This window comes from Gymnodraco acuticeps, unplaced genomic scaffold, assembly GCF_902827175.1.
Source record: "Gymnodraco acuticeps unplaced genomic scaffold, fGymAcu1.1, whole genome shotgun sequence".
Lineage (NCBI taxonomy): Eukaryota > Metazoa > Chordata > Actinopteri > Perciformes > Bathydraconidae > Gymnodraco > Gymnodraco acuticeps.
In genome coordinates this window covers 473,471-497,855 of record NW_022991444.1, presented here as the reverse complement: position 1 = coordinate 497,855, position 24,385 = coordinate 473,471, and the positions used below count along the sequence as shown (strand labels likewise).

The 24,385-nt window shown below is 40.3% G+C and overlaps 1 protein-coding gene across 5 annotated transcripts in view; it reads right to left on the bottom strand.

Annotated features, from left to right (window-relative positions):
- Positions 1–24,385, bottom strand: part of LOC117532877 (plexin-A1-like) — a 294,410-nt gene that overhangs the window by 32,802 nt on the left and 237,223 nt on the right. For 4 of the 5 annotated variants that reach the window (XM_034196449.1, XM_034196451.1, XM_034196450.1 and 1 more), the window contains exons 19-21: positions 19,415–19,558; positions 12,710–12,944; positions 3,498–3,646 (exon numbers count right to left, since the gene is read on the bottom strand). In XM_034196449.1, the coding sequence (XP_034052340.1) occupies positions 3,498–3,646; positions 12,710–12,944; positions 19,415–19,558 (528 nt within the window). The remainder of the gene's footprint in view (positions 1–3,497; positions 3,647–12,709; positions 12,945–19,414; positions 19,559–24,385) is intronic. The other variant, XM_034196453.1, reaches the window with a different exon arrangement.

Sequence of the window (24,385 nt, the reverse complement as noted above, 5' to 3'; positions counted from 1 at the left end):
AAGGGATGATGATGATGCCAGAACAGGAGACATCTTGTTATTTAATTAAATACATCCATATTCACATACTGATGTAGCTACACTTTATTTGTGAAAAAGCCATAATAGACAACTTTACTCACTCAAGACATCATATTTGGGCCAATGTAGATAAATACACAACAACCCTTTTAAAATGTTATTTTCTCTTAAATATCTGACTTGAATCCAAGTTAGTTTGTTTCTTGCAAATGTACGACTATAATATCAGGAGAAAAAGTGTTTTACTGTTCATCTTTGACGTTTTGTTCTAATAAGTTTACGACTTTAATTTAAATCCAAGTTTATTTCCGGAATTGTACAACTTTAATCTTGGGAACTATTTGAGTTTCTTTCTCAGAATATTACCACTGCCATTTTATTTTTACATGAAGTTCCTTGAACAGAAAAAAATGCCAACATTTAATCAGACGGGTGTGAGGGAGGAAGAGATGAAGAGGAAGAGCAGTGTGTGTGTGTGTGTGAGACAGAGGTGCTCCCTGCTTGTTCCACTGGCTGGCACCTGTCACTACCCATCAACAACACCCTAAACCCCTGAAGACGCCTCCCTGTCGCTCCTTCTTCCTCTCCGCTCTAATTCTCTCCCTGGCACTTATTGTTGACTGTTTCACATCATTGCTCTTCCTCCCATTTTAATTTCTCCTGCTCTTTGTCTTTGTGTGTCTCTCTAACACACACACACACACACACACACACACACCTTCTCCTCTCTCTCTGTGTCTCTGTATCGTCATCCTTTTGTACCACTGTTACATCTTTTCTTCCTTCCTCCGATGTGCTATAATAAAGTGTCTGGGCCTCTCTCTAAAGTGCTAAATGAGATTCTGGGGGCCTCCAGGGTGGATACTGAGAGTGATGGGTGTGTGTGTGGAAGAGAAGAAGAGAGAGACGGATGGAGATGCATGTGCGTACTCCACAGGCACAATCTTTACCCATTTTCAAAGAGAGTGTTAGGAAGGGCATCTGCAAGAATATATCTGTGTGTGTGTGTGTGTGTGTGTGTATGTGTATGTGTATGTGTGTGTGTGTGTGTGTGTGTGTGTGTGTGTGTGTGTGTGTGTGTGTGTGTGTGTGTGTGTGTGAGGATAACTGGTGTGTAGTGTGGCTGTCTAGCTTAGGGAAGTGCCCAGTCACACAGAGCAATAAAGCTATGAGCATTGGTTTACACAGGCCATTGGATTACAGTGGCAACCCCTGGGGGAAATACAGAGAGAAGGGGAAGGAAGTCTAGACATAAACTAGAAGACCCGTAAGACCCCTTTACCTCCTGCCCACCTGACACCTCAAATTAAAGGAGGACTGTATTTGTAACAGGGGACACCTTACTGAAGTGTCATGTTTCTAAAAAAAAGAGCTTACAAGTGACGATACTACATATTTTAGTCTAACTGGTTGATAAAAGCTGTTGGGCATATTCATGCTGGGCGCTAAGCATGGCTTACTTCTGCGAGGTGACCAAAAACCTGATCCAATTTATCCATGATGATATTAGGATTTATAAAATGGCAGTTCAGGGTAGGTCGATATTGAGATATGGTTCCCATTCATGAAAACCCCAATATTTGTTGGAGCTTGGATATTAGTGAATCACTAATAAAAAATGTTTACCCCCTCTCCTCCATTGTTTTTTTATTTTAAGTCATTACAATGGACAAGACATTTGGTTGAAGCTTTCAACGGTATGACAATTTCCCCAAGCTAGAGGTCATGCTAGTTCTAGCTAATTAAAGCTATCTGCTAATAACATAAAGTTATAATAATTTAAAACAATTATAATGAACAATTATAATAATATATTTAATACATTACTGTATATAAGAAACATATATACATTAAAAAAATAAAAAACATATTAAATAAAAATTACATTGAAATATCATGTCTATTTTTGACTGTACCATATAATTAGAGAGTATATATTATTTGACCCCGCTTGTTTTTCAAGTTTGTTTTTTGTGTCTCCCAGTTAAACTTTTCATATATCATTTCATAATATCAATATTTGAATCAACTTAAATATTTAGAGGCGAAGGAAGAAGTATGAGAATGTAATTATGACAATTGTAGGTTACGCCTCTTCCATAATATTTAATCCTAACTATATATTCTCATTTCCAGCTCCTATCTACAAGATGTGCACATTCATTAGGCGTGACATTTGCATAGTATTCCTGGTTTCTCCAGCAATAAAACATTTAACTTTATGAAAGTTGAATGCCAAAACTCAATAAGAAATTCCAAAGGATTTAGATGTGATGCGTATTTACCATTATGTTCGTATTTGATAAAATGCTATCGAGTTATGTCACAAAAAGTTATACCAATCTGCAAAAGTGCTAACCCAAATACAGAGGAGGGGACCAATGGTTAAAAGAGTTTCATTTGATTTGCCTGTTACACTAACTACTCTGTATTCTTTCAGATTCTGCATTATCAGGAGTTGTGTTAGTTATAGCGCTATAGTCTCTGGTGGGAGCCACAATGGGCTTTGTTCCATATCTGAGGATATCTCTACTGTATTTAAGTAATCACCACTGTTGCTTGTAGCCAAAAATAAGAGAGGATGAATCGCTAAGAATGAACCAAAAAAAAAAAGACATGGCAGCTCTGAGACCGCCCCGAGGGCTTTTTCTTTTTCCAGGAGTATAAATCCACTTTCTGGATTATAACGATTAAATGAAGCTGTAAAAAGGTCAAACAAATTGTTCCTGGACTCCAAAAAGTCAGCGCTCCAATCAAAGTCAATGAAGCGGCACCAGCTTCTACATCTTAATGATACTGCTGATTACAAACTTGGCTCTCTTGGTTTCTAGCGTTGGAGCGGAGTAGTTTATGTTGACACACTATTAATTGTACTTCCCTTGGTCTCAGCGGTAAATCACGAGCACTGTCTCCATTCAGCTGTGCTGGCAAGGTGGCTGCATGTACAGGCTTAATTAATAACTTAACAGTGATGTATAATGCAAGTAAGAATCCTCGTTACCCTGAATCTCTCTGCTCTAATCCTCCTTCTCTTCATCTTTGCTATGCCCTTTTTTTTTTTACATCTCTTTATCTTCTTGTATGTCTTACATAACATTTATTTTCAGTTCATTTCAAGCACTTTAAAACTCTACGTCCCCACATCAAGAGAATATGGTGAGAGTTAGTCCCATGAGATCAAACTAATGATGACGGTTTGTCTCTTGAAAAGTAATGTTCAGTAGATCAACACCAAGTAGGTAAAACACAGGTTATATCATTGCTGTGAAACATGTCTGACATCTCAGAATGAGTGTCTTTGATGAAAGAAGCTACAAGTGTATAAAGCTGGTAGGACATTCAATCCATATTTCACCACTTCCTTCTACCTCTGGTGTTAGTTCATTGGTTCAAAGGCTTAGTTCTCGGTTCTACTGGAATTGATTATTGACGATGAGTTGGTTTTTAGTTTCAAGCTTGGTTGGTGGGGTACTGACCCGTACCTCCATCTCCTTGAGCACAGGGTGGTCCTCGATGCCTGGGAACAGGACCCTCATGGCATAAGTCCGATAGTCCAGGAAGGGGATCCCAGCTCCGTCTAGCTCCTGGGTCAGCTCATGGATGTCTGTCTGGAGCTCGGCAAAAGCTACGAAGAAAATGTACAAATAGAGAAAGTGTTGGTGGATGGCGAAAAAACATGTTTAAATGGAACAGTTGGTAAAGGACTTGCCTTTGGTTCTGCCTTTTGATTTAAAAGTATTATTTCCGTTATTTGACTTAAAGACTATCATTGCAGTTTAATTTTGTTTGAAAGGTCCAATTAACTGTTCATGTCTAGGTTCATATGCTCGTCCATTCTCACTGTTGCTAAGTACATGTGACGTTTGTGAACACTGGAATTCACGTTACAAACAGCAAATTGACTCCCAAATGAAGGCTGCTTTCCCACTGGATGTTTCTACAGCTAGGTGTAGTAGATGGTACATTGTTGCGATGGTACATTGTTGCGATAGCCCATTACACAGAAAATCCATTTCTTTGAGAGTTATCCAGAAAACCAACACTTATTGTTTCAAAGGCCAATTGCTCCGAAAATATACTCTCTTTCTGCAACAAACAAAAGGAGTAAAAAAGTATTCTGAATACACTGTGTGACCTTGATGTCCTGTAGCAACTGAGTTAATGCAGTTGCTACTGTAGGCGTCAGTTAGCACATAACACTACATAACACTTAAAATACCTCCTTTCCAGCAGGTACTTTCTTTGTTGAATTAGTAAGTGACACCAGCTTGATACTATCAATGTGTATCACTGCTAATCTGGAGTTCATTATCTGATGAAAAGCAGAGGTTGGAGGGTAATTCAGTAATTATATGATGCTCCACCATGATGAAGAAAGAGGACCAATACATTCAGAGAAAAGAAGCAAGGGTTTTTAGACATTAATGAATGATAACAAATCCCGATATAGCAATCAAATTCATTTAAGTGAAGGACATGTAATTAAGTGTGATTAAAAGAGCCCCATTGTAATTTCTCTAACATTTTTCAAACAAATACATCCTGAAAGAACACCTGGGAGAAAAATGACAAGACTTTAAACTGTCGTGAACTTAATTTTCTCTTTGGTGTCTTAGACCCGATAAATGTAATCTTTGCTTGTCCAATCAAAAAAGCCCAAACATAATGAAATAAAAAGGCAAAGCTAGCTCGAAGAGAGAGAAAGAGGAAGAACCAGAGACAAAAAACAAAGTTCCTGGAAAGGAAAGTCAATTAATTGCATGAGTGGATAATTATTAAGAGAGCGACGGATGAGTTTTCATGCATAATTTCTCCCAGCTGTTATTGGACTGGTTGGTCCACAAGAGAGATGGAGAGGAAGCGGAGAAGATAAAGGGAAGAAAGGAAAGGAAAAGTCGAGTGGATAGAGCAAGAAAGATGAAGAGGTAGAGATGTGTGACAAATATAAATCCAGGTAAAGAAGACGAGAGTTTTGCATCATTGTTTCACTCCTTCCACATTCTGTCATCAAAACCCCCATCTCCAATTATTTCATTCATTAATTCCGTATTTATTGCTCGAATGGCAAATGATTCTGCGTGAAAAGGGCAAAGAAAAACAAAAGACACACCGTACATAAGAATGGCTTCTGATGAACTGAAATGTCTGTTGAATAATACATCAAGATACCTCAAATATAGTTAAAGCGAGACTGATTGACTTTCACTGAATTGCATAGTGATAAGCATTTAACAGAAAGTGAATTCTCCTCAGTTTTCTCAAGAATCTTTAGTAGCAAAGACATCTTAATGAGACTGCGTGGCAGAGAGCAATCATAATGCTACCATTAGCATAGTTACAGCTATATCTATCTAAAGTTCAAGAGTGCATTTCATCTCTTTAAAAAACAGTTTTATTTGCAGGGAGATTTGATTGAAAACTCATGAAATATGATTGTTTTATCTGGACTATTTTTATATTCATGACAATGCAGTTTTGTGTTAAGAATTAACTAAGGCATAACTAAAAATGTCTAAAGCACTTAGAAATGTAGAGGTGTTCAGCACCAACAATCCAGGGGAGTGGAGACTTGGGACCCAAGTTCCCATCAAAAACACGTGGGTTTGCTATCCTGGCTCCAAGATGGTGGAATGAGCTCCCCATTGACATCAGGACAGCAGATAGCTTGCACACCTTCCGGCGCAGACTGAAAACTCATCTCTTTTGACTCCACTTCGAGCGATAGAACTATTAACAAAGCACTTATATACTAATAAAGGACTGGCTTACCTAAAGCCAGTGGAGTAGCACTTGAAATGTTTTGGCTCTATGAAACCTGATGTACTTATATGATTCTGTTTTCTTCAAGTTTGTATCTTCTTGGTCGAACGCACTTATTGTAAGTCGCTTTGGATAAAAGCATCAGCTAAATGCAATGTAATGTAGAGGAAACACCCTCCTAATGTAACGCATCTAATAAAACCATGTGCACGACTAGTGGAGAGTTTCTGCAGTATTTCAAATAAACCTTACCCCTTGGTAAAAGCCGGAACACACAAGTTAACATTTAAGTAATCACCTGTTGCTGCCACATGGTTTTGGTTTGATGTCCAGTGTATATTTGCTTTAATCTGGCTGCTGTGAACAGTGTATCTGGTAGGTCTTTCCTGAACAAATCCTTCATATGTTTCTGATTTGAGTACACAAAGCAAAGACTTCACCACAGCAAATCTGGGAAGTGAAGTGTATAAAATGCCACGGCACTGAGTGTGCTTGCATTAGCCTTTAAATGTAAACAATGCTTTGCCCATGAATTCTTTGGAAATCCATTCCATTGTATTTGCTTTCATAAAGCGTCTCAACAGTATCTATACTGACTCAAAACATGACACTTGCCAGTCAGCATTTCTAATGTGTAACTAATCATCCATGACTGCTAATATGCTAGTTTGGAGGATGCGTACGGGTTGTTGTCTGCTTTTCACAGATGACTGAATCAAACGTCGCCTGTCTCGTCCCCTCAGGACTCCTAGAGCAGAGCCAACTGCACACACATACACTTTTGCTATCACACACACACAGGCGCGCTGCGGCCTGCCCACTTCATCTGTTCCTCCGCCCACACACACTGTCTCGCCTCTACAGGCCAGCTGGGAGTACAGCAGGCGGGGCGGATGGGAATAAGGCCATGCTTCATGTCTTGGAAAACGGAGTGCTTTTCTTTTCTACCGACTCCAATGGATTTTCTTTGAGGAAAGAATATGTTTTTTCTCTTAGCACATTTTCCGAAAATTTGAACTGCAGCTCTGTTCCAGTTGGTTGTTCAGCAGATGATCGTGGCTGTAGTGTAATCATGTCATGACCTTGTTCCATGGCTTTGGGTGGCTGTGTCATTCTATTGGCTGTAAATACTTTGGCTGTCCTTACATCAGTCATCCAAACTCCAGATCAATATGTCTCCTGTCCAAATGTGTATCCCTCTACCTCTCCTTTCTCGACAAACAACACACTTGCTACTTTGACCTCACATTGCCTCCTGTATGCTTTCCATCTTTATCTGAAAAAACCTGGAGATACATTTCTTAGGTTTATCATGTAAGAGGTGAAACACTTTTGGTTTCAGGATAATCTCTCTAAGTTCTTCAATTTGTTTCCAGTTGGTTAAGGGTTGGGAAAAAAGTTGTTATTGATGATATTATAGTTTGTTTGATGTTGTAATATAAATGTTGGTCACAGGAGACACCAATACTATTTTTAAATAGGACTGAAAGAGTTTCATACATTAATTTGTTAATAATAATAAAAAAATGTAGAGACGCCTTTCAAAGCACCCAAAGACACCTTAAAATGCATGAAATAGTCTATAGAAAGGTTTAAAAACAGTACGGATGGACAATAACAGGGAACACGTAGGGAGAAATTAATCACAGGAATACATGTTGTTCTTCTTTGTTTCACATCAGTATGGCGATGTTGACACATCATGCTGTACAATGTACAGCATGATGGGCAACTTGGATGGTGGTGGGGGCCACATCATTTATGTACTGGCCACCAGGGGGCCGCAGATTCACAGTTGGAACACACACACACACACACACAAATTCCATGTATTGTATGTCATTATTAACAAATATACTAAGTCTGACATCTTCATTGACATTTTTCAATCTTTCAAGGAACATCCTCTAATAAGCTCACAAAACAAATATCAGTTCACAGAAATGTGTCAAGTGGCATGCTTGTATTGAACAGGTTATTTAACAGTGGAATACAACTATTATGATGACATAAACATGAAATCATGAACACTAACCCAGACATTAGTTGTCTAACTTGAACCTAAGACACTTGTAGCCAGTCTGCTTCTGATGCACAATAAGGGGAGTGTCAACACAGGCACCTGTCAACTCTGCGGAAATTATGAATGAAAAGCGTAGTAATCATAGATAACACGGCAGGGTCTGTGACAGTTTGTTTTCATCTGATTTCAAATAAACAAAGTCTTGGTTTTTGGAATATTAAACTTGTTTCGCCAAATTCAGATGATGAATACAACTTTGAAGCTTGTAAAGGCATAATTACACGCGGTAACTTAACGTCACAGCAGGCATAACAACAGCCGGTGTTTTTTGTGATAACACAATACACACAAACGCGTCACAGATTATTTTGAGGTATTTGGCTGCCGAACAAAATCATGTACGCAGCTCGCGACGTCACTAGGAGTCGAGTGGATGCAGTGGCGTTTTTCTAAGTACAAAATTGGTGGGGCACAAAAAACGTAGACATTTAATATAAGCTTCTGCAGTGACGTGGCTGGTTTATGATTAGAAAATTATAAAAGTAGGGTAGACCTACAAAACGTGCATTTATCTAACAGGTTTGTTTCCCACAGATCTTATTTCGAGCTATTTTCTAAAATCCTATGGAGAAATCTCATTGCTTTTTTGTGGAGGGAAGCCATGCGCAGCTTACTTCCGGGTTTTAGGACGCATCACTGCAGCTCTCTCGTCTCCTCTTCACACACCACACTTTTCGCAGCACACGTACTTACAGCCAATCAGCTCTGAATGATGTGAGATGACATTTGGTGGGTTAGGATTTGTCAGCACAGTGCCCCTATGGCGATAATTTTTTTTGCCACACACATTGAATATAAAAATACTCTGTGCATGCGCAGTGTCGTTTTTTACAGTCACCGTTCACTTAGATCAGGGGTGGGGAACCTTTTTCCTCTCAAGGGCCATTTAAATTTTTTCAACATCCTCCGAGGGCCGCACAAATTATTGACCTCTGCTTAAAATCACAGCCCATTTCATTTGGCCTTTCTTTCATGCTGTGCAAATAAAAAGCAACCTCTTAATCCAGATATCTTGCCATGACTCACGCATGCATGCACGTGCACGGTTGTGGCATGACCACCAAACAGAAAGATATGGACACAAGATGTGTGCAAATGTATTTAGACTCCTATCCATGTGGACATGATTTAAGTGTGGGGGGGGGATCTAACCTCCTCTAGGGCGGTCCAGGGGGGCAAGCTCCCCCGGGAAGATTTATTTTTAAATATTGAAGTTGAAAGCATCAATCTGGTGCACTTTGAGAGCAAAATGAAGAGATCTATGGATACATCTCTCAACACCCATATGAAACAGAACTGTAAGCAGATTTACTTTTTCTTTATGGATATTTTACAAATCACTCTCTTTTCAAACTGTATTCTTGTTTATTAATAACAACTTTTTGTTACTATTATATAGTATTTTATACCTGTTTACTTTATTCTCTTATGTTTTGATAACTATAATGATCATATAAAGATGTGCCTTTACCTCACTGGTTGGAGAAAAAGCTTCTTATATTCGTTAGCATAGCTAGCTAACCAGATGCTAATAACAACAAAGTTATGATCAGTATGACAGATGAACAGATCGCCGGGCTTTCAACTAAAGACACAGCCACGCAAAAACTGCAGCATGTGTACTGACTTATGGGTACTGCCATTTTTTGGCGTTCTAGTGCTCTCCGTCAGAATTGCACCCCTGTCAGACGAGACATATACCACGTGATGACACGTTAGTCTCGTGTTGTGTTCAAGGACCATGACCGTTGCCAGGAAAAACAGGCACTCGCTTGTTTAATTATTTTGCGGTCTAGATTTTTTTTATTTTTTGCGTGTGTTTATAAATTACCTCGAGGGCCATACCAAATGGTGTCGCGGGCCATATACGGCCCGGGGGCCGGAGGTTCCCCACCCCTGACTTAGACGGTGAGAGACAGGGGGTGTTTCTCAATGTCGAGTAAAGTTGCTCCAGAGCCACTATTTCAAGCATACTACGTCATCGAGTGCCACCGAAGGACTGTTCCAATGTCCAGCATACTTGGAATATAGCAAAACATTTAGAGGCTGCACATGTGTAGACTCTGCGGTCTTAAAATCCCCACAATGCTTTGCGCACGGACCAATTTCCCCAAATCTTTGGCGGAAAATGTAAGGCGGGGCCTCTCATATGACACTTGCTCACCTGTTCCACTCTTCATTTTCCGAATGCCAGGAAGTATTCTTGCCTCGCTTCTGAAGCAAGTGACTCGGAAGACATGTGCTACCAAGCAAGCGCACTCGAGATTGAGAAACACCCAGGGGCTTGATTGGGGCTTGACCCACGTCACTCAAAACGGCTCAATAGGCACACTGTAGACCAGCGGTGCCCAACCAGTCGATCGCGAGATGTGCCTAAAAATAGAACAACAACATTCTGTTTTATCGTTAATGTCCTGTAACATACATTTCCTGTGCCAGAATAATGCACTTGAACGCATCAAAGCTTTGTGATTGGCCGGCGTGATCCCATGTGTCGGGGCGTGGCTGGTGGGCAGTGCACTAGTTAGCTGACGTTGTCCATGTCAACTCAACAGGAGTGACAGTCCGCACACACACACAAGACCGTAATTACGGCAGAAGCAAAAAAGCCCAAAATATATCATTTTCACTCCGAGTGGGAGGATGATTATTATTGTATCTATTCCAATTCAAAGTCCATCTGTCTCATCTGCAATGCGAGCGTGGCTTTATCGAAGAACGGTAATTTAGGAGCGGCATTTCAAAACAGTGCACAAATGCTACGAGACGAAATTCCCTCCTAATTCTGCTCTACGCTCCAAAAGGGGAGGGGCCTGAAAGGACAGCTAAATGCACAGTCCATTTTCACCAGGCCCAACAACAAGAGCAAGGCTGCTACCAGAGCATCTTATCGTGTCAGTCACGTTCTTGCGAAACACATGAAGTCTTTCAAAGACGGCGAAGTTGTGAAAGAAGCATTCCTGGAGGCTGCGACGCGCTTTTGGGGGACAGTAAAAATAACAGTAGCATTTCAACAGGTTTTTGATAAAATCTCAAGTTAGATACCGTTATTAATCAGCTGTACGTTTTAGTTTGTTTGAACTTATTCATTATAATTATTGTACAAAATGGTATAAGAATGCAAACATTCAGATCTGTTCTGTTTAAATTGATTATAGTCTATTATCAATTCAGGTTAAGAAACTAGTGTTGCTTGCATCCTATTTTAAAGGCATTTCTTTTTATAATCTACTAAAATGCAACAAAAAAAGGGTTTGATTCTATTAATTTTTTTATTGCACTTTGGCAGCAGATTCCTGTGTAGCTTCAGATCTGAGTTGTCTTATTAGTAAGCCTAATTTATACTTTTGTAGCAACACTATTTTTATATAATGGCAAAGAAAGGGTTCAGAGTCTTTCTTTTTTTCCTGTGTCATATGTGGCAGCACTGTTCAATGTTTCTTGAAAACATTACCCACTGTAGTGACGTGTGAATAAACTCCAACTCTGTATCAACAACACTGTTGTGTAACTTCAGTTAAATACTTGTATGTGTGTAGATTAGAAAGAGGTAAGATAAAGGATCTGCAGTATTTTATGAAGTATTAATCGTACAAAGGTCAGTTTTATACAAGTAGAAGTGTGTATTCACCTGGTCAGTAATGGCTATGCCTCTCTATTTGGACTGGTAGATCTCGGCAGACTAGCCACTTTAAAAGTAGCTCTCGGTTCAAAAAAGGTTGGGCACCCCTGCTGTAGACACTAATTAGAAGAAGACAGACTAAAACAGCAATGTACAGATGAATCAGATGATTAAACATGATCTTAAAATATATTTTAAGATGTATTCTTTTTGCATTTTTTTGTAATTATTATTTTAATACTTTTTTTTTCTTTTTTCTTTTTTTTTATTACGTTATTTATACATTAATCTGAGGGTTGCAAAAAGAAGAGGTGGGGGCCACCACTTGCCCATCCATACAGCACCATTTGGTTTGCCTCCTGGCTGTTTGCTGCGATGATGGTTTTATAACGCTCACTAAATTGGCTGCTTGATGTTATATCAACCCTTCATATTTTGTAAATAAAATACTTTTCTACTTGCAATGACTCAACTATGACGCAGTGATGCATTTGCCTCAGTAAACACATCCTGCAGGAACCGTGTTGTCAGTGATGACGGCAGTATCCAGCTGCTTTGGATTGCATCTCTGAATGGAGTATCTCTCTCTACGTGGTATTCTTTGACTATTACATTCAACTTTTGCAGTCAAGACTATAGATTCAGAACATGGATGTGTGAAGAGAACTGGATACAGTGTTAGAGGCAGGGCTTTTTTAATTCCTATAAAAGTTGCTTAGTGGAAGAAAAAGCAATAAACGCCTGACTCTTTAGAACAAACCTGGATCTTGCAGGGAGTAAAAGGGAGAATAGAGCATGAGCATTTGCGTTTTTATATAAGCCCCGCCTCCAATCCGCCACGTCACAGCCAGTCTTGGCTCAGTCAAAAGGACGAAGAGTGAAAATAATTCTGAACATGGCATGTAGCGCACTTTATGAGGGCTTTTCAAGTGTTAGGACTGGGTAGCTGATTTTGCACAAAAAAAAGACATGCTAATTTACAGACTCTTCTTTCCAAATTTTTGTCAATGGGAAAAAGTTTTTTTGGGGCCAATGACGTCACAGACTGACACGGAAGTTGTCGTACCACAGTTTGGCCACTACGGACATTTGCTTCGACGCTCTGTATACTTCCTGGAGTCTTCAAACTTTAACCTGTCTTTAATCAAGTATAGTTTCATACTCAATTAGCATAGCAATCTCACACAGTTGATTAACAAAGGTTCAATCCCACTGTTTCCTACCTTCTTTACACTCCAGAGCCACTCTGGACTCCAGGTTGTCCATCTGGAGCTGCAGACGTTTCAATGTGCGGTCGGCGTCCCTCGACTTCCTCTTGTAGGCGATCAGCACAGCGATGATGACCAGCAGAAGCAGGCCGCCCCCCCCTCCGATGCCGATTATGGCAGGAAGTGTCAGCAAGCTGTCCGAGTAGATGTGAAGAGTCCCGGGGGAGTACTCGAACCCTCCAGCACGGATCTGAACACACACAGATTCCTAATGTTTTAATACTAAAACGTTTTTCAGGGAAATTGTTACTATTTCAAATGAAAGTTCTGACACCGATCAAGTTAGCCCACTGTTCCATAAATGTTCTACTTTTTAAAATAGTTTTTGAAACTCAAAAAAGGAAAACACACTACTAAGTGCAGAATTACATTGAATTTAGTATTGTATGCTGTATTCAGTTTCAATGTTGTTCATTATGCAGAATTGTCTAGTCCAAAGGGGTCCATCATGTCTAAAAAGTATTTTCTATAGCTGATGCTTAGATATTTCCTTCTATCTGACATTCTAAATCAATCGAAAGTCCAGTGTGTTGCCAATAACGCAGCTCTACCACAGAAGTGAAGGGACAGGAAATGGGTAGTTACTGTGGAGAAAAAAACAACACACATTTGTTGCTTTTTAAAATTCTTTTTTCAGATTGAGGTTCTGGCAATGATTTCCAGTTCCAAATATGTAAGCACCTCAACAAAAAGCCGGAGTCACAACTTTGCAATCACCCTGCAAAACGAAGCATTGGACATATTTACATTGAAATAACTAAAGTATGATGTAGTCAGGCCAGAGGGGTCTTCAAATGGTTGCCATATGAAGCCTACATATTTTTTTCTAATTGTGTTACTCACCGCGTTGCCATAAATGCATTTCCTCCACAGGAAAAGGCAACTTTTTTACTTTAAACATAATCTTTGTTGTTGAGGATTTGATCTTGTATAAGAGTCAGACAACCAAACAGGCCTCCTGTAGCAGGTACTCCGGGAACAGAAGAGGTGGTCTAAAGAAATGGAAGGCTGGTGGTCTGATGAAAGAGAAGTTGGTTGGGGGGGGGGGGGGGGGGGGGGGGGGGGGGGGGGGTCTTACATCACCTGGAGGCTGCTGTGAACACTTCTTGTCGGAAAGGTTTTCAAGTCTTGCCTTTAGGGCAGCACCTTCAGAAGGTTTTGGTAATGAAGATCTTTCAAGTTAACTTTGAAGAACTCACGTCCTTCTGCACATATTAAGGACTAACATTTGGGTTTTTTAAGATAGATATTTAGGCGGTAATTTTCCTCATCCATCAAGGTTAAGTTTAGCAACCTGATTTAGGTCAGAGAGTGTGTAGGCTGTGCTTCACACACGTACACAGTATAAGTAATCAAACAAAGTAATCACTAGCATTTAAATCCCTCCCCAAGGAGTCTTGGTAATTATGGGAAGTCAAACACATGTAATGTTTTTTTTTCTGACTAAATAGATTTACATAAGCGCAGTGCGTCTCAGAGAGAGAGAAAAAAGCTCACAGCGCTGGAATCCATCAAATCAAGCTAACAACAAGGGGGGTTGATAAGCGATTAAAATGAGGTGTGATTATGCACTTTGAAGCTCTGGTAAGTGCACTTGCATGCTAACATTATCAAAGTATGAAATAGAGAGTGGTTATATCAATATCAATGTAGGCAATACCTACATATTTAATTTGCAATAGTAGAGACAATTAGATGGGCCTATAGGAGATAAGGAAGACAATTAGCTGCGCGGACATGATCAGGCTGCAAAGGAGGAGATTCATCTGAATTAACTTGTATACACAAGCCAACTATAGTTTGAGTTTGGATTAGTTAGGTTACAGAAAGACTTCCTACTCTGATAAAAGATCTTTAAAGCGTTTGCTATTCAATCTGCGTTTGCTATTCAATCTGCAGCTTAATGTAGCAAATTCAAAACTTGTTTCTCTTTCACTGTACTCTACTTGCCCAGCATCAAACAGCAGACTGAGAAACCAGCTGTGAACATAGTGAAATATTTAGGAGCTAAAGTATAGAGTGAGATACTGTATACCTCCTATTGTTTTCATACTATAGCCATGTCAAAATGAGCGCAGTGAACTGGGAGTGTCAGAAAATATACTTATTAGGTCTCACAAATGTGTTTCCGAAGAAAGAAAACATTTTTGAAAGGCCCTTTATTTAACTATTAACAAAAAATGTTTAAGTTGACTAAACCTCACTGCATTTCAATTTTAGTTTAAAACTGCAAATATTTTTGCAGAATTTAAAATGCTGATATCCCATATGTACAGTACAGTATATTTAGTAGTAATAGTACATTTCTGTGTATTCTAACTTATTTACTTTTTTATTTTAAATAGTGTATTTTTACAATGGGTTCTCTATAGATTTAGTGTTAATATGTATACTGTATTTACGGTTTGTTTATTGTTGTTGTTTTTTTTGTATTGTGCATTTACATGCTGATACTAAACTGTTTACCAATTTGGGATAAAAAAAAAAAACCGAATCAATATTCTTGTTAATGCCACTCCAAGCATTAGTCAGGTAAATTACTTGCAGTTTTTTTTTTATAGGGATGCACGATAATTATCGGTCCGATATTAGGAATTATGACGTTATCCCGATAAACCCGATAACAGTATTAATAGCCCCGATAATATACAATATATTTTTTGGGTAAAAAAAAAGAAAAAAATACTGCAGTGTGGGTGGATTGGGATGAGGGGCGCTTGTTTTTCACTCGGATCCTCCCGTTTTGCCAGTACTGTGGTATTAGTGGTTTAGGAAGAGGGGACTTCTTCACAAATCCAGCGCTCCCTAACTCATGCCTGGCTGTGACGTAAATGGTGTGAAGCCAGGACAGTAAACAAACATGTCGTCGGTGGTATGGGCGTTGGAGCTATGTGCAACTCAAGGCATATGCTCGAACCGGAGCTGCCTGGACGCTGCAATCATGTTGCACTATCCGTGCTGAGTGTGCTGACTTTTCGTACAATGTCCCACTGTCTGGCTTCCTGCATAAAGTCAAGTGCTCGGCGCAGTTGTGGCGAAATGTCGCTCCTCTGTTTTCATTTAAACAGCTCCTTATATCCGTTAGCGCAGCTAGCTAGCACCAGATGCTAACAACAACAATGCACGTAAGGTCTCTCGCTCGCTCGGGCCACACATACACACACCCTCCCGGTCCTCCCGATGGCCAGTCGGTGCCTGCCGGTGAGCGTGGAAGTGTGGTCTGCCACAAGCGGGCGGCAGGAGCGGGGCTGTCAGCATCAGCTTGTAGATGGTATTTTAAACTCGATGCGCTCTGAAACTACGGGGCGGCCAAGGAAAAAAAATACACATGCGTTAATCGCATTAAAATAATTAGTGGCGTACATTTTTTTGTATTATCGGTTATCGGTATCGGTCTTGAGAAGCAGGAAGTTATCGGTATCGGTTTCAAAAAACCAATATCGTGCATCCCTAGTTTTTTATGATATAAAACGGATTACCTGGTAAATTAATACGCACACATTTGATGTACAGTAGGTCTTGCATGCACAACCGATCAATAAAGCAGCACGTATGGAGACAAACCGTTGCTTTTTGCCATTCACATTAGTATTACCAATTGATCATCTTATCATAGGTCACTGCTGTATCTAGTACGATCATCCAGGGGAGATCATTTCCTCAGATGACTTGACTTGAGCAAGTGTAATCAATATTAAATCAGCGACACATTTTCGAGGCATTTGTCTATTTTTATTCTCCTGACAGACTGAATGACAGACGGCGGAACTTTAAAAGCTGAAGGCCAAAATAAAAGGGAGGCACACAGCTGCCAACACACACTCTGTACCCCCACACACACAAACACACATGTCTGGACACCCATTGGGGTGTGTATGTAGGTCATTCTACACGGGGAATATTATTGTGTTACAGCTGTGTCCTTTTTCTGCAGAGTTCCGCAAACACAAACATACAAGGCCTCAAACATTTATAGTCAACACACACACACACACACACACACACAAACACACACACACACACACACACACACACACACACACACACACACACACACACACACACACACACACACACACACACACACACCACACACACACACACACACACACACACACACACACACACACACACACACACCACACACACACACACACACACACACACACACACACACACACACACACACACACACACACACACACACACACACACACACACACACACACACACACACACACACACACACACACACACACACTAATAGATCCGAACAGACAGCTCTATTTTTTCTTCGGCTATTGTCAGACGAAGGACTAACTCCACCACCCCCGCCAACACATCGCACCGCTCCGATATTCGACATGACATTTTGTTTAAAAAAAGAAAGATAGAAATTCCAGTTCCTTCTTGGATCTGGCTGGTTGCGTTGAGAGCTATCATATTGAATTACATGGACGCGCTGTCAGTGGCTTTCTAGGTATATTGGCTGTAGCTAGCGGGGAGTAAATGTCATAAAGATATAGTGGAAATGACAGTGAAAGGACATTGGTGATGAGTTTAGAAAAGGGTGGGTGAACTCGCGGGATATACAGAGAAACATCCGCGTGTTCAGAGAGAGTTCTGCGTCTCCTGGCTGAGGTTTGACCTTCCGCTGTAACGATGCTCCAGGAGCTGCGCGGGGATTCTGAAAGCCTGCTGCCGTCACCGTGAATCAGTCGTGTCATTCTGCAGGCTGCTGACAGCTCTGGACAAGAACAGCTGAACGCTTTGCCGCGGGACGCACTCGCAAGCTTGTTCTGACTTTATCCAGCACTGTGTCGCACTTTTGAGAACCTCTAGAAATGAAAGTGACAGCATTCACACTGTGGGAGGTGATAGGAAAAAGTAGCAGCTTCACATGGGAAACAGGAAGTATATCTCAGTGATGACGTGAGGAAGACACAATTTGCACATCAGAAAGCTTTATACAGTGAACGTGGGTTCTGGATTAGAGCTCGGATGCAAGCTTAGCGTCTGCATTTCAGCGGCATCCTGCAGAAACAATTCTATTCTTAATACTGCCTTTTCTGTTTCTGCATGACTGCAGGACAAAGCCCTGCTGAAATGGCCTTGTCATGGACACAAACTGTAGCAGAAAGTGGAAACTCATGCATTTTTCTTATCTTAATTTCACTTATGGTTGCCTCAAATTCAGTTGTAGTTTATCTTCTAAAGAAGGTATGTATATAACTTTAGACTCCTTTAGCAAATGTTAAAGAGGACCAGTCTTTACTAAAGAAAAGGGGAAAATGCTGTTCCAATATTTTTAATGACGCACCATTCCGTTGTTGACAGATACAACCCATCGTGAGCGACACACATTGTTACTGTGCATTTTCAGCCATAGCTTGCCATATGAGTTGAACTTTTAACAATTTGTTAAACCAAAAGGAAAACTCTGAACGATATATTAATAACTGTAAATCATAAAATAAAGTCAACATTTCACTGAGTTGTGTGGGGGTTCTTAAGTGATATTGTTTAATGCAACATGTTTGAATGGTGCTATGCACGCTAAACCATATGTAGGCCAAAAGAGTAATGCATATATTGCATAAAGTATTTTTCATTCAAATTGCAATACAATCATATTACCATTCATGTCGATAAATAGAGTGTGGACATGAGTGTAGGAAAGAGCGTGAGCAACCATTAGTTTCTCTTTCATTTCTGATTTTAATTTAAACCTTGGTTATAAAGTAAAAAGCATTTTTTTATGTTTTCCTTGTTTATGAAACCTGCATGGAACAACACAAAACATGATAAGAGCGCATGGGGGAAGTATCTAGATGTGCTTATACATTGAGTAGCAATTGTCCTCCTTAACTCCAAGACATGTTTTCACTGAGGTGAAGAAAAAGTGTTAGGAAAATGTATTGTTTTGACAATTCGACCACAACCATGGTTTTCAATTGGCAAACGTTCACTGTGTTCCTGTTTCAACACGTTATGTGAAAAAGTGATTTCCCTGTGAGTTGGGATGTTAACACCCTTAGCGAATGTAACTCTTAAGCACTTAACTTTGCATATCTGTGCTTTGTATTTGAATGTACCGTCATTGGTATTCATCAGGGGTCTACCTCCTGAAACTTCCACTTTAGCAACAGGCTATCTGAAGGCCAATGAAGATCAACATGTTAATTAAGCGTTAAATATTTAACAGCAGCCTTGGTGTGCAAGCGCAATGAAGCGTATGCTGAATCTGTCAAGAGGAAATTGTTTAGAAAGGGTTATTCACATAACTCATAAACAAGGTTAGAGTGACATTATGGGCTGAGATTGTCAGGTGGCCGTGTTTTTATCTTCGTAAACATGAATTACTGTGTCAGTGTGCACATAACAAGTAGAGCAGGTGGTATTTTTGGTCCTTTTATAAACTGCTTTTTGGAATTAATCTGGCATACTAAAACCTGACCCAGTTGTTTAATGAATAAGAAAGAACAATGGATTAAGAAAGAAGTCTAGCATGAAGGTCTCAGCCCATAATTTGGAGCAAGGTCTCTTTCGGATAATCAATTCGAGGCATTCTGGTCCAAAATGGCACGGAATCATTTCAGGAAGTGACGTCAGATGAGGATGTGCCTGATAGAGGCAGAGCACCAGAGGAGCGTGACTCACCGTGACTTTGTGTTGTCCGGTGAGGTTGGGCCACTCACACAGCAGCTGGCTCTCAGACAGGGTGAGGATGCAGGGAGTCTCTCCGATCAGCACCGTGTAGTTCAGGCGACTGTTCCCCGGAGCCGAGGGGATGAGGTTTCGACCCTGAAGACAGACGGAGAGAGATGTGGTGAGGAGAGGCATTCAACTCATTCAAGCAAATATACTGTGTGTCAGGGACGTGCGGCCAGGGGAGGCAGGTGTGGCAGTGCCCTCCTCATGAAAAGTAAAAAATACAAATAACAATAAAATGAAATAAATATTAATATTTCTCCACTGGTCTGTGCTATAAATGTATGTTCTGTTTGATTCCATTAATTTTGATCATATTAGTAAAAATAGCTGAAATGGCGTATTTTCAGTTCCCATACGATGAGAGATGGGAGTTGAGGCAGCGACAACTCACCTCGGATTGCGTAATCCCTCGAAACCACGTTGAGCGCATACATTTGGCGCGTGCCTGTTGCTATCACTCTGTATGTCGCCAATATAATGTTTACAGAGACTTTAATATGCGTCCTGCTGACTTTCCATAGTCTAGCTAATGTATGTAATGTATGTGTGTCTCTGTTTGAGATATTTAGTCTTGCTGATGTGACATAAAAGCACAGTAAACAGACTCAAGGTGAGGCAGACAGTAATCTGCCGCACTGGAGGGGGCGCACGTGAGCCCACAGGTTATTGTTGCTACTGTTATTCGACGCAGAGACGGTAGACGCAAACAACAAGCTAGAGTTTTGAACTACAGGAAGATAAGGAGGACTTTTACAACAAAGTATTAGAGGTTTTTGTCCAGAAGGATAGGCGCATGGACTTCATCTTCAAGTCAAGGTAAGTCCACCATTTTATTGAAAATGGGATCTTACTAGAGAACAATCCAATATTTAAATGGAACTACATTTTGTGGGTATCCTTTTGTTGAATGGTCTGTTTAAAATTAATCGAAGCGTCAGACTAAAAAAGCTTTTGAAAATAACCGAATATTTCGATTAAGATCAAAATTTGGGCTGTCAAGTTAACGCGCTAATGCAATTTAACGCGTTAACGCCCCGTAGTTTCAGATCCCAAAGGCTTGACGTTGTTGTTGTTAGTTGGATGGTGGGAGAGGGGGGGGGTGCTAGTGAACTGTCAACGGGGGCGAAGCCTCGCTGCGGGGAAACGGCGGGCCTCTGTCGGCGCAACCTCGATGAGGTCATTTAAAAACATAATAAAGTAAGGGCGGTGCCGTCCGTCAGCGAACCGAGCCGGCCGTCAACACTACTTGACATGCTTTGACTGAAGATGAAGACAGAGGAGCGGCATTTCGCCGACAACTGTAAACAAGCTTGTCTGTTTGAGCAACTGGCTCAGTGCAAAGAAGTACACAGGGTTGGGTAAGAGAGAGAGAGAGGGTCCAGGTTATTGTATTGAAAATATTCAGGAGAATATTTGTCATTGTTCCAAACAAACATTTGCATAAAGCATATTTGTCCACTCATATGTTGATAAGAGTATTAAAAACCTGAAAAATATCCCTCTAAGGTACATTTAGAACAGATAACAAATGTGCGAATAATTTGCGATTAATCACGATTAACTATGGACATCATGCGATTAATCGCGATTAAATATTTTAATCGACTGACAGCCCTAGTCAAAATATAATAATATTTGTAAATCTGACTGATAGAGTCAGTGCCTCACCAGCCATGAACCTCACCGCACGTCACTGCTGTGTGATCATCATAGTAAATGACGAGCTTTGAATGCAATATGGAAAAAGGGCTCAAGCATTATGTGCTGGCGCTACGTCGCAACCTTTTACTTATTTTTGTCATACTACTAACTTTATTGACCACAAAAGACACGAAACAAGGTCTTATTGAGTACGTTTAAAAATGTTATGCCATGATGTACCCATTGGCTAATATTGGTGTGGACGATTTATTCGAAGATGTACAACTAAAGTCTAACAGCCAGGAAAATGCTTGATGCAAAGTAAATTAACCTTAAGAACTTTTAATGTTGCAAATATTAACTATGGCAGCAACCTTTACTAGATGTACAGAGAAAGTCAAATGGCTGAAAGGTTTCATATCAAACTACCAAAGGAAATGAAGCACTATGGCTATGGATACAAACACATATAGATGTTGTCTTATACAGTATATCAATTTTGTTTACTACTTTTCAATCATCAATTGTTTACTTGCAACTGTAGAATTACTGATACAATGTTCTTCTTCATCTTTTGTATGTTTGATTCATGAATGTCTGTACTCTAAGACAAATATTGTTATTTTGTTTTGTAGTTTAAACCCATAATGAGTCCTCAAGCCAGCTGGAGAAGGAGAGTAAGAAATGAAACTGAAGGTAGAATAAGTGTCCCCATGCTTGCATTTAATATAGAGGCAGTTGGAAGTCACAAAAACTCTAGTCCACTGAAGTCTGTACCGGTGGTGTGTAATTGTAAACATTTGTCAATATTCTGTTCCAGTTTTTCATTTCCATATCAAGTTCCAATTCGACACACAGTTTGTCTGTTATGGAAGGGGGCGGGGGGATTGGTGTGAAAAGGGGAGACTCAGAAAATAGAAAGAAAACAAAAAGCAACAGGGGAAAAGTTGAATACAAAGAAAACAAGATGGAAAACATCAGGAGAGCAGAGAAACGATTATGAGAGGAGGGAGGAAAAGATGAAAGGACCATACTCCAAAGTGAGAAAAGAAAATGGGAATGAGCAGAAAAAAACCAGAGCTGGGGAGCTAGCAAGATAGACTGAGAGGGGGGAGAGAGCTGCCAGGCCCTCCCGCTGGCTCAGCAGTGGGACGCAGAGACAGACTCCGTTTTCCAATCCATCGTCTCTGCAGGCCGCCAGCCCGCTCTGCAGCCCTGTAAACATGCATCCCATCTCACACACACACACACACACCAACACACACATGCAGAGTTCAAGCCACGCATGCACTCCAGTTGAAGCCACACACGGAGCTGTTGCCACACACACACAGTCCAGGAAAGAAGCATCACGCGCCGGGGACACACTCTCACAAACACACACGGCAAAAGCACTCCCGGAACACCAAGACCAGATAAATGTTTTCTCTCCTGCTAACACACCTCGGTAACAACACAGCCGACACTTCAGATGAGAAATTAATTGCGTGGCGAGCGCAGTGCACGCATCTCTGAGAAATGCAACCCTCCCCTCCCCCTTCCCAGCATCACACGCTGCCAAATTGCATTTTTGTCCATCTCATCACTGCTTCCAATGGGTAGGCAGTTCCACTGGCAAGCCAAGCAGGAGATTTGGAAATTACTGAGAGGCTCTTCGCTAATAGATTATCGTTTAAGAAATAAATTACGTCGGTTATGCCGCTTTCGATCTCTTCATGGAAATAAACGGCGTAGCAGACTCTCTCTGTGATAACATGAGAGATAGTCAAGGCGAATTCTTGCAGAAGATAAAAGCACTGAACGCTGGATTAAATATAGGACATCAATGTGACACTAATCTCAAATAAATGACAATTATTGTCCAATATCTCAAATAAAGAACATTTGTTTTTCAGGACTAACGATGTTGTGTCAATAGTTAATGCTAGTATTTATATGTCATGGTTGGATTAGGAGACAATGGGCCCCTGTGCTCAGACCTGCAAAAAGACCCCAGTGGCTCTTCTGTTAAAGCAGGAAACACATGGTGTGTGTCTGTTTGTAGTTGCTTTGTGTCTCTCTGTGGTTGTTTTATCTCGGGTCATAGTCTTTGTTAGTCTCATTTTGTGGTAATGCAGCTTTTTCTGTCTATTTGTATTCTTTTTTGTAGTAATTTTGTGTCTATTAATGGTTGTTTTTGTGTCTCTTTGTAGTTTATTTCCCCCCCATTGTAGTACTTTGTGTCTCTTTGTAGTTTATTTCCCCCCCGTTAGAGTACTTTGAGTCTCTCTGTAGTCATTATATGTCTCTTTGTGGTTGTTATCTCCCTTTCAGTCATCATGAGTCTCATTTTGCGCTCTGTGTCCCTTTACAGCTGTTTTACATCTTTTTGTTGCTTTTCTTTAAATCTTTTAGGGTCTCTATGTTGTCTTTGTAGTTTGTGGTTGTTTCGTCTGTTTTCACCGTTTTTGTGATTCCAATTGTAGTCTCTTTGTTTGTATTTGCAACTGTTTTGTGTGTCTTTGTAGTTGTTTTCCTTCACTTGTAGTCTTTTTCGAATCTCTTGTCATATGTCTGATTGTGGTCTCTTTGCAGCCATTTTGAATGTCTTCGTAGTTGCTTTGGTCTCTTTGTGGTGTTTTTCCAGCTCTGTAGTGGTTGTGTGTCTCTTTATAGTCTGTATCTGTTTCTGGTCCTCTCTAAGTCTCATGGTTTGCACTCATCTCTTTGACATTTTAAAGGTGAAGGTCAGGGGGGGCCATGACATTTTGGGCCCCTGGGCCAGAAAAACCCTCTTGACTAACCCATCGATTGTTTGCAGACACTGATCTGCTGGTTATTTCAGTTAATTCAACATGAGTAATAGCATGCATACTGTAGCCACTTTAATTTCTCTCCAATAACTCTTAGAATACATATTTCCGGTGAGTTTTGTAGGATAAAAACTGGCAATTAATTTCATATACTTAAATCCAATTACTGTTTATAGACATAAAAACGAAAATAATTCAAATGTCCTACATCTTGGGACTGCGTGCTTCAACACTGCCCTTCCAGCACCAGAAAATAATTACACAAATTGAAAAGACTGTTATTTAAGAGGGCTCGAGGCTGCAGAGAAGGACGTTAGTGAAAGAAGTTGCTGTTAGTAACTGAAGGAAATAAATGGGCCTTGGAAAGTGTGGACGTTTGCTTTCAGCTTTAAATGAAACATTTGTGAGATTTTTGTCCTCCTCTCCAAAAGACCTTGGAAACACATTTGGAAAGATATACCAGTGTTTGTGTGTTTGTACGTGT